The 11,760-nt window shown below is 38.3% G+C and overlaps 1 protein-coding gene across 1 annotated transcript in view; it reads left to right on the forward strand.

The window, feature by feature from the left end:
• The window catches only part of LOC107686583 (FERM domain-containing protein 4A-like), a gene marked incomplete at its 5' end in the record, with an annotated part of 21,479 nt that overhangs the window by 7,835 nt on the left and 1,884 nt on the right, over nt 1-11,760 (forward strand). The window contains 8 exons of the mRNA XM_016483651.1: nt 3,072-3,205; nt 4,141-4,263; nt 4,818-5,049; nt 5,319-5,375; nt 6,131-6,368; nt 6,458-6,613; nt 9,709-10,234; nt 10,389-10,516. Coding sequence (XP_016339137.1) covers nt 3,072-3,205; nt 4,141-4,263; nt 4,818-5,049; nt 5,319-5,375; nt 6,131-6,368; nt 6,458-6,613; nt 9,709-10,234; nt 10,389-10,516 — 1,594 coding nt within the window. The remainder of the gene's footprint in view (nt 1-3,071; nt 3,206-4,140; nt 4,264-4,817; nt 5,050-5,318; nt 5,376-6,130; nt 6,369-6,457; nt 6,614-9,708; nt 10,235-10,388; nt 10,517-11,760) is intronic.

Genomic DNA, 11,760 nt, shown 5'->3' on the forward strand with positions numbered 1-11,760 from the left:
TCAGGATCTGTAAATCATTCGCCATCATCCTCAGTCATCTCTCCTTACTCTGTTTATGTGGTAAGTGAAATCTTATTTACTGTAATGTAACAGGCTACCGCTAGCAAGCAGCTAACATGTCCCTTTAGTGGCTCGCGTTATTTTATTAGAACGCGCGTTATTTGCTTTCCGTGCCTTTCTGAATACAGACACCAACCCATCCCTGCACATCACATCCCCTGCACAGCCTGGAACATAACATTTATTTCCATGATCTGCCATTTTCGCTGTTGTCCTCGCTTGTTTCTTCACAATACCTGCAGAACTTCTGATGATTTGGCTGTGCAGGTCCGGCTGGCCTCGACCATGGGCGGGTATATGCAAATGTTGGGGCGTACATATTAGTGATCCCGACTGTAACGTCACAGTCGGTGTTATGTTCTGATTCGCCTATTTGTCAGTGGTCTTTTGAATGCACAAGATTTACATAAGAAGGAGGAAACAATGGTGTTTGAGGCTCACGGTATGTCATTTCCATGTACAGAACTATTGTACAGAACTATTATTCAACTATGCCAAGGTAAATACAGTTTTCCATTCTATGGCACCTTTAAAAAAAAAAAACTTGCTTTTCAGTCTGAAATAATATAAGACCTTCATTTCATCCACTGGTGGCATATTGGTGTTATACTGGCGGTATTGTAAATGTTAGGCAATAATATTATTGGTTTATATTATTTTTCCCTGCTCATGAAGTTTGGGTTATGTAAGCAGAAAACAAAAAGGTAGAAGACATTATTACATTTAGCTTATTTTTAAGAATAACATGCATGATGAATCAGTCAAAGTATGGACAGGAACATTTATTATGAAAGTACAAGAGTCAGTTTGAAGTATTGTTATAAATACAGTACAGTTAAATGTGCATGTGTGTGTCATTGCTCTGTAAGGCCCTCAGATGCTTCAGAAATCTCCTGTCTCTTTATATGTAGTGTCTGAAAGGATAGAGAGTTTTCACAGAGACGTTCTCCTGAACAATGTCGCTCTGTTCCAATGGCAGAATTATTCTGTTTTTGTGTGTCATGCAGTGTGATGCCTTTCTTTGCAGTAGATTTGCTTCATAGGTTCACCATAGGACAGTTCTGCCCCTCTGGAGTTCCCATGAACCCCACCCAGCCCAAGTGTATGTCTCCATTACTAATTTTCTCTTAACGTCTTTCACTTCACATCCCCGTGCAGAATGCTTTCCACTGGGAAGCAAAAATGATGGATTTATTTGGCAACTCAGCAAATCCAAACTTGGCGAAGTGGAAAAGCTCTTTGCAGCTAAATTCTCCTGTCACACATACTCACAGGAACTGGGAGACAAGAATTCCCACTCTGGTTCACTCGTATGTTCAGAGTGTTTCTGGAATATTTACTTTTGGTCTTAGTGTGTCCACAAAAAAAAAATGTTTAAATACCACTAAATATTTTTTTAGTCCAAAATACACTGCCATTCAAAGTTTGGAGTCCATAAGATTTTTATATTTTTGAAAGAAGTTTTACCAAGGCTGCATTTAATCAAAAACACAGTAAAAACAGTAATACTATGAAATATTATTGCAATTTAAAAATAACTTTTCAATTTTAAAATGTAATTTATTCCTGTGATGGCTAAGATGAATTTTCAGCATCATTACTCCAGTCTTCAGTGTGACGTGATCCTTCAGAAATCATTATAAGATGCGGATTCGGTGCTCAAGAAACATTTCTTCTTATCATCAATCTTGAAAACAGTCATGATTCTTAATATGTTTAAGTTTAAAAGAGCAACTTTTATTTTGTAACGTTATAAATGTCTTTACTGTCACTTTAGACCAATGTAATGCATCCTTGCTGAATATCAGTATTAATTTCTTGAAAAATGTATGTATGTATTACTGATCCCAAACTTTTGAACGGTAGTGTATGTCATAATATAGAAGATCGCCAAATGCCATGCCATGCCATATTGATTTAGAGTGACAGGACAAATTTAAGGTTTCAGTGCTTTAACATTTCACATTTAACTGCAGACTCAAAACTCATCTGTTTAGCTGTGCATTTATTGAATGAGCACTGTGCGATGTCCGAACTGATTGCACTATATTTTATGTATAATCTTTTTCTATTCTTAACTGTTTTACATTCATTTTAAACCTTTTAAATACATTTTTTTTATCATTTTCAAAGTTTTTAAATTCCTTGTATTATTTTCTTTTCTTTTATGTAAAGCACTTTGAATTACCATTGCATATGAAATGTGCTATATAAATAAACTTGCCTTGCCTTGCCTTGCCTTACTTGATGCCTCACAAAATACTTTACAAACACACACACACACACACACACACACACACACACACACACACACACACAGAAAGCTTGACTGGACACTAGCGACACAGCCAGTGACCCCGATCATATTCTGTCTCTATTACTGCCGACCCTTCACTGATTCCCAGACAGCTGCCTGCCCACACACACTCATTATCCCCTTCCAAACACACCAGATGCATCACATTCCTCTGCAGAGATGCAGGAAGCTTCCATGATGCTACATAGTTTCAGTGTGAGAAAACACACATTCATAGCCTCGACTAATTTCTACCACAGGTAAACAAATACTGGTTTAATGTCTTTAGCATTGTGTAGTGATATTAAGGTATCACACTTGTTATGTAATCCTTCCAAATCTTGCCAAAAAATTTAGCTCACTTCCTTGTAAACATCTCAGACACACAATTTTGCATTATGCTCTGATACACATGGAGTATCTGCTAAACAATGTTGCCCCATTGGGGCCCTTTGTTCAATTTTGTCCGGAAACACACACACTTTGCTCCTTTCATAGCATTGAAAGAGATGAAGAACACACCCTCTTGCTAAGCGAGAAGGTCAGTTGATTGTTTAAGCTGAAGTCTGGAGCTGCTTGTGCTGATTTGACCTTTAAACATTTCTGATCTTTGACCTTTAGGTCACATGCACACACATATTTGGTAAAATGTGACGTATGTCAACCCTAGATTTGATCTTACCTTGTGTATGTATGTATGTGTGTGTGTTTGTAGGCTCTCAAGAGTCAGACAGCTCCCAGACCGCTAAGAAGGACATGTTGACAGCTCTGAGGGCCAGACAGGAAGCTCTGGAGGAGACGCTGAGAAAGAGAATAGAGGAACTCAAGAGCATTTGCATCAGAGAAGCGGTAAGGATCGAAAAAACTTCTCACTTCAGCATAATGGCTCTGTTGGAAGACCTGAGCTTATTTGCTGTCTGCAGTCTGCATAGGAAGCTATTTTGCCAGAAAAAGGACTATTACATTTTTTCGTGTGCAAATAATGTTTTAAATCATACATGGTTCTTCGCGCGTGTTTTTAAAAAGTATTACATTTAATTTGATCAAATATAAGGTGGTACAAATTCTGTCTTAAATGTAAATATTTTAAATGGTACAACAAAATCTCTTAAAGAAATATCACTTAAGAAGTCTTACATTTCTCGATGAAAGAACAGGAATCACAATACGCCTTGATGTCATTGTTAAACTTCAAAAGACTGATCACTGCACATTCAAAGTCAAAACACTGCGCTGTTGTGCGCTCTACACGATTACAGTTTCCACAAGCTGGTAATTCATTTAAAATTTCTGGATATTGGTATTTTGGTCACATAGTAAACTCTTATGGACATTTAATTCAATGTAAACTCTTGTAGCATCTGTGGGTCGCCCTATCATTCAATATATAGATTTTACTAGCATTGGCACAATAGTCTTTTTATTGCCTTTATATATATTAGTACATAAACCAATTTCATTACAGATGTGTATATTGAATAAAACAGTATCTGTTTATGAGTATCTTAAACTTATAGTTGGCCTGTTTTACTGTTAAATATGTGCCCAGCCTGTTTAATCAAGTGAAAAAATCTATGATACATGACTTATGATTTAAAGTCTTTGAAAGCAGCACACTTTTGTTCAGAATAATGCCTTAGGATGCCTAAAGATCATGTTGCAAACAGTCAAGCCTGGATTTGCTGCTCTCAAAGGTGTTGATCAGGACTAGAATCTTAATCTCACACACTCATACACACACAAAAAGATGGATTAAGAGTGTAACATAGTGTGTTGTGTTTCAGGAGCTGACAGGAAAACTTCCAAAAGAGTACCCTCTCGACCCCGGGGAGGAGCCGCCCACCATCAGACGCAAAATCGGCACCGCCTACAAACTGGACGAGCAGAAGATCCTGCCCAAAGGAGAGGTCAGTGATTTTTTTTAGTGTGATTTATAGTTGGTACTGTAAAAACTTCTGAACCCCTGACCCCAGCGAACGCTGCTCAATTGTTTCATCATACACTGCCCTTTAAGCCACAATTAGATATCCATATATGTGTGCAGGGGTCTATAAATAGCTCCAGTCTGGCATGATCAGAGGAAGTGGCGATAGTGCAGTGTATGCGTTGAATGTCAGCCAAAGGAACTGGATTACAAAACCCAAAAAACGAGCTTAGCTGTGTAAATGAAGAAAATTGATTTATGCAAGAGGTCATAATGTCATCTTTGTCTTTGTATGTGTGTTTTTACATGACTGATGATTGTTAATTTTGGGTAATTAATCGAAGGCATTGATAAGAGGCCACAATATCTTAGCTGTCTCAATGTGTGTGTGAGAACTAGACAACTTGGCGCCCATAGTTGTCTTGTTATTTTGACAGTGTGTAATTTCACAAATGATGATAGGAAGGATTATGTGTTTTTCTTTTTTTGGCTCAGTTTACTCATTTTTTGTATGTTTACATCCGTGTGTTTTTTTAGGAAGAGGAGTTGGAGCGTTTGGAAAGGGAATTTGCCATCCAGTCCCAGATAACGGAGGCAGCGCGACGGTTAGCATCCGATCCTCACATCAGCAGCAAAAAGTTGAAGAAACAGAGGAAGACGTCATATCTGAATGCTCTGAAGAAGCTGCAAGACATCGAGAACGGCATCAACGAGTACCGTGTTCGCTCTGGGAAGAAACCCACACAACGTGCATCTCTAATCATAGAGGGTGAGGAATTCTGTTCATTGTATTTGTAGATGTTTTCGCAGTGCTCCTGTGAGTTCATTAAGTGTTTCCTCTGTAAAGTCTTTCATGCTGAGAGCAAGAGTAATCGCACCTCCCCATAGACCTATAAAACTGTGTGAACGTGTCTGTGTGTGACCTCTGCTGCGAAAATTCATTTAACGCACTCGTGTTCACGCTCAGGTTGCGAAGATTTGTTTGACATGTTGGTGTATGAGTTTTAGCTTTGAAGTGTCTTTGTCTTTGTTCGGCAGAAGCGAATATCGGCTCAGAGGACAGCTCACTGTCTGACGCCCTGGTGCTGGATGATGGTAAGTTCTGTACCATTTTTATACATAAATACCAATTTTATATCTGTATTCTGGTTTCAAATTGAAGCAGAATAATTAAGAAAAAAATAGGTCAGGGTTTGATTATATCCATCTGTAATTAATTGGATTGTGAAAAGTGGGTGTTGCAAACAAGAATGAAGCCAGCATAAACTATTCTTTTGCCAAATAATGTAGTTTACAGATACAAAACAGTCATTGGTCTCATTAATATTCATTCATCTGGCCCATTAATATTTAGTATAGAATTTGATATTTTTTACAATAACTTTGAACTTTAATTATCTAATCAAATAATACTCAAGATGTTTTATGAACTATTTTCTTTTTCTTTCCTTTTGATTTCTTTGATTATTTTCATTTTTTAATTCCTAAAATTTCCTTTAAGTGGTGTTGTTTGGTAAAATGTGAGGTTGGATATCAAGATGCAATAAACAATTATTTTGCAATTAATATAGTTTACATATACAAAACAGGCATTTACCTCATTAATCATTAATTTTGCTGATTAATATTTAATTTGCTGATTGGTATTTTTTAAAAGAACTTTGAATGTGGCTTATCCAATCAGTTAATATACATTAAGACTCTAATTTAGTTTTCATTCATTTAGTTTTCTTCATTTCTATCATTTCTTTTAGCAATTTTGTCCCCCAAAGTAAAAGAAACAGGTATGCATGCACCATCTTAACATTTAATGATATATTTATCTCATATCCTCTCACTCTGTTCTCCAGACGACCCCCAGGTGACAGGAACCCCTACGTTCTCTCCGGCTGCCTCCCCACACAAAGGTCTCCCTCCCCGACCCCCGTCCCACAGCCGACCGCCTCCCCCACAGTCCCTGGACGGACTGAGACACCTGCATTTCCAACGCAGTGACTATGACAAGTCCCCAATCAAACCGCGCATGTGGAGCGAAAGCTCATTAGACGAACCCTACGAACGGGTGAAGAAACGCTCCTCACACTCCAGGTACAGACCTGTCTAAAAAAAAATTCTTATGAGAAGTGTGGTGCACATGTAAATAAATGAATTATGTTTATTCTTTTCTTTTTCTGCAGTAGTCACAGGCGGTTCCCCAGCACAGGCAGCTATGAGGCGGGAGGGAGCAACTCTCTCCAGAACAGCCCTGTGCGCTCCCTCCCTCACTGGAACAGCCAGTCCAGCATGCCCTCCACCCCTGACCTGAGAACACGGAGCTATGTGCACTCGGCCAGGTGCTGGACACACACACACACACTTAAATATCCTCTGCTGTCGACATGAGAACATCACCTGTGGTTTTATTCCAGGGTGTCCGCGGAGTCTTAAAAAGTTGATAAATCAATTTAGGGAAAATTAAGGCCATTAAAAAGTCTTAAATGCTATTTTCCAAGGTATTAAATTTTGTAGGGCTGCCCCCTAATAGTCGACTAGTCATTAGTCGACGAGAAGAGGCTTGGTCGACCAAAATTGTATTAGTCGCCGAAAAAAAAAATCCACAGGAAGTGGCGAAGTCACGCAGTCCGTGACGGACAGATCGTTAACGGCTGGTCTGTGTTAATACAGTACATCAGGCCGGACATCCAAACGCTCGCCTATCATTCATCAACCTCAAATATGGCTTTTCATTTGAAATATGTAGGTAGTAGCAACTTTACATGGCCATTCAATCTAATGTTAATCTAGAGAGATGTGCGCTATTCAAGTGTCTGTGCGGAGTGTGGAAGCTGAACAGTAGCATGCTCACTGCATGACAGATGGAGGCGCCGTTGCGGCCACTTACTTTTAAAATACTCCCTCATTTCTGCTCATATGATAAGAGTAATACATCTTTCGAATCTGTAAAGACTCTACGTTTATTTGTGTGCACTCACACGGTTTTGTAAAATAATGAAAGCAAACAGGATGTGATTTCTGCCGTCTCGATCTCTGTGAACTTGAGCGTGAAACTCGGTGTATGCTTGCCTTACAGCCATGAAAAATATATCTATAGAGAGTGAAATGTATACTTTTAAATGAACCAATTCAAATGGAAAACAAATATTCTCAGATTATGTAATCCATATGAAACATGCATAAAGGCGCATCACTACTGCGGAGATGACAAGTCAGTGACGCCGACTTCATCTCTTAAGCCGAAAACACAGAAAGCACTAGTTTATCAATAAATTATAAAAATGTTAATGCAGTCTCCTTGCTGTTTTTCCCTGACACATTCATAATTATTAAATCTGCCGGTGCACTGTGGCAAGCTTTTTTGCGTGCGCTTGAGCGCTTATTAAGCTATGTAGGCAATTAAAGGCTCATTATTATGATTTATATGGTTTATTAATAAACATGCCACTAATAGTCGACTAATGCTTAAAATGAACGACTACTAGTCGACCAGAAAAATCTTTAGTCGAGGGCAGCCCTAGAAGAGACAAATGTGTAGTTTATTTATGGAATCCCTCAAGATTTGGCGTCATCTGTTATGTCGCTCACTGACTGCACCGCTGCGTGATAGCCTGGGGCTTGTTGATCCCACTCTCGCTGAATTTCTGACCATTACCGCCCGCTCCCATCTGCTCCCGCGATTTTTGTGTCCACACTCACAAACATTCTAATATTGTATATAATTTTTTGCCGCTATCAATATGTGGGTTATTTAAATCGCTTTTGAAAGGGAGCACACATTACGATATAAGATATTTGTCAATGATTTTAAACTGCTGATTTTAAACTGTTGCCATGGGTTGATTTTCCCCAGTGGGTTAAAGGTTTGAAATATTGCATAAATTACATTTGACTGAAATGCTTGTACTCCAACATTTTGCATTCTACCTGTAATAAAACTGCTAAATGTTTTGTGGAGGGCCACTAGAAGGAAGCCTTTGAGCTGTGTTTATGATCAATGTGCATAACATTGACTGTAAAATATGTATTTTTGTACATAAAATATGTATGTGACATATTTTTATGTTTGGGACATGGTCATTGCGCTACTTTGGGCTGATTTTTACTAGCATGGGATGCACAGTTAAAATGATGGTATAGTTGTGATCATTATTTTACCTTTCATGATCATTCAGACTTGATCAGGTGCTGTACTGACACTCTATGTCAAGTCTGCATCAAATCAAGCACTCCGTAATCACAGGTAAACTGTCTGACCAGTCAGGTGTTTGTCATGAGAAGTGTTCCACAAAACAGCTATGGTTTGCAGACAGTTATAAGAGTTGATGTTGCAAATACGTCTTTTGAATATACTGTGTGAACTCATTTTCCCGTTAGCTCGGAGAGCTTTATTTTCCCTCCTCAATAAGTTTTGTCAGTTGTTTTGTTTAGTGGTCTAATTCTTGTTTCTTAGGTTGCATTGGTTAGTCACTCAATTAATTCTCTTGTGCTTCGCCCCCCCTTCTGAATTATGTTGCATTGATAAGGAGTATCACAAAGTTAGACTGTTTAGTTGTGCTATCTTACAATCAATATATAGTAAATGTAAGTTAAAGTGTCGCCGATGTAACCGGTTAAAACTTGGAGTGGCGATGAGGTCTTCAAATGTATGGAAAGAGTCTTAAAAAAGGTCTTAAAAGGTATCAAATTTAACTCCATGATTCCTGTATATATCCTGTTTTCAACATACTATTTACATAATTGTATTGTTAGGCTAAATAAATTCATTCTTTTTTTATATGAATGATTTATATTTCAACTCATTCATATTTTATGTAATAATATAATTAATATGTATATAATATAATATAATGTATTTATTTATTTATTTTTACAACTACATTTAAAATAAAATGAAAACCAAACATAAAATCAACATAAATTCAAAATCGACCCTATTTACTATCAAAAAACTCATTCATTCCAAAGAAAAATAATGTCTGTGTTTGTAATCTTTCTTCAAAATACACTACAAGTCAAAAGTTTTGTTTTGTTTTGGGAAGATTTTTTAAATATTTTTGAAAGAAATCACTTTTGCTCACCAATGCTGCATTTATTTGAACAAAAATATAGTAAAAACATTAAAAATTGTGAAATATTATTACAATTTAAAAGAATTGTTTTCTTTTTTTTATATTTTAAAATGTGATTTATTCCTGTGATGGCAAAGCTGAATTTTTAATAGCCATTACTCCAGTCTTCAGTGTCGCATGATCCTTCAGAAATCATTCTAATATGCTGATTTGCTGCTCAGTTATTATCAGTCATTGTAATGCATCTTTGCTGAATAAAAATATTAATTTATTATAAATAACAAATATTTTAAAAATATAATACTTAAATATAAAAAATGTTTGAATAATCCACTAAAATTCAGTTTTCGATTCTTTCTCAGTTTAACTCAGCCATTCCGTGGCCGAAGTTCCAGTTTGGAGTCTCAGGGGAAGCTGCTATCCTTGGAGGTGGACACAGAGGCGGGACTTAGCCCTGACCTGTTTCTGTCAGGACCACAGAGGACAGGAAGCAATGGCTCTGTTGTCCCCGACGACTGCTCATCTTGCACCAGCCACTCCAGTTCAGAACATTACTACCTCTCATCCACCTCCAACCCTAACTACTGTACGCTGGCTGAGGACTCGCCCTCCAAAGCCCGACAGCGGCAGCGTCAACGTCACAAGTCTGCCGGACACTTGGGCGCGTCCAGTTCTGGCAGCATGCCCAACCTGGCGGCCCGCAATGGGAGCACCCACGGAGGTGTGTGCGGTAGCCACCAGGGTGTGTACCTTCACAGCCAGAGCCAACCCTCCTCGCAGTATCGCATCAAAGAGTACCCGCTGTACACGGAGGGCAGCAGCCCCAGCGCCGTGGTTGTCCGCAGCCTGGAGAATGACCAGGAGGGGCACTACAGTGCTGGTCAGTGGGTGTGTGTTGTGGGGATTATCACCTCTCTCTGGGTGGCAGAATCACACCAAACCTTTTACAGAAGCTCAAGAGGGTGTTGGCAGTCAGCTTTATCTCCGACACGTTCACCACGTGTATAAGCATATGTGACTGTAGTTCATCTGTGTGCATTAGTGTCTTACAGTGGAGTCTCTGTGTGTTTCAGCTGCATCTCCACACAGTCAGAGGAGTGGAACTCCCTGCAGTGACCCTGCAGCTACACCCCCCTGCAGCCCACAACACATACTCAACTGGCAGAGCGGGTAAGACACTGAATCAATTAGAATTTTACTAATTTATATATATATATATATATATATATATATATAATGCCTTGTAGTCCAATATTATTTTCTTGAAATGTAGATGGTCTAGAAGGAACTAATTATGTCTAATCAGTAGTTAGTTCACAGTAGCACAACATAGTATCTAGTATTCCAGTGGCTTGTTCGATAAAGTACTGCATCTCTGTAGTTTCTTAGATGGACTTACCAAACAGAATCACGTAATAATACAAAAAAAATGAGTGACACTTTTTTTCAGCCTAATCCGAAGGACAAATCATTTTAAATTAGTTGTTAGATTTTTTTCTCTCATAATTAAGTTTGCATTGTAGTCAATGTGAATAGATCTGTGTGAAAAAAAAATCACTTGCAATATTTGTCAGTGATTTGTATCACTCTAGATGTGAGTATGCTTTTAGGCTAGGCTGATATGGTTTTCCTTGCACTAAACTTTGACCATGAATGTTTATATATACTTCATATTTTCATTGTGCTGTTCTTGGTTTCTTCCAAAATTGCACAATTGGCTTGGTTTTCCTGTAGATTGCACAGCTTTGTTTGTCAGTGGGTATTTACTTCAAAGAACAGACATATTTGAGGATGTTGGTCAAAGTTTGGGACTTGGAGCACATTCTCTTGGTTTAGACATCCACCTAACTGTACCAATGCTTTGTCTGTGTTGTTCACTTTAATAGTGTGTAACAGAACTACCCCAGTGTCAAAATTACACAACTCACTCTACATTAACTGATCACGGCTACCCACAAATGCTAACCTCTCTCTCTCTCTCTCTCTCTCTCTCTCTCTCTCTCTCTCTCTCTCTCTCTCTCTCTCTCTCTCTCTCTCTCTCTCTCTCTCTCTCTCTCTCTCTCTCTCTCTCTCTCTCTCTCTCTCTCTCTCTCTCTCTCTCTCTCTCTCTCTCTCTCTCTCTCTCTCTCTCTCTCTGCATGTTCTGTATCTCACTCTTTCACTCCTTCACCTCTCTGACTGTGTCATTTTCTTGTGTTGGAATTTAACTTGTAACTGAATTTGTATTGCAAAATGCAAATTTTATTTGTGTTATTTCATTAAAAATTTACTAGGGAGTACTGAAGCAAAACTTTGTTATGGGCAGTATGACCAAACTTTTGTATATAATGTATACATATGTATGTATGTATATACAGTGGGTACGGAAAGTATTCAGACCCCCTTCAATTTTTCACTCTTTGTTATATTGCAGC

This window comes from Sinocyclocheilus anshuiensis, unplaced genomic scaffold (genome assembly GCF_001515605.1).
Source record: "Sinocyclocheilus anshuiensis isolate Anshui unplaced genomic scaffold, SAMN03320099.WGS_v1.1 scaffold733, whole genome shotgun sequence".
NCBI classification, from domain to species: domain Eukaryota; kingdom Metazoa; phylum Chordata; class Actinopteri; order Cypriniformes; family Cyprinidae; genus Sinocyclocheilus; species Sinocyclocheilus anshuiensis.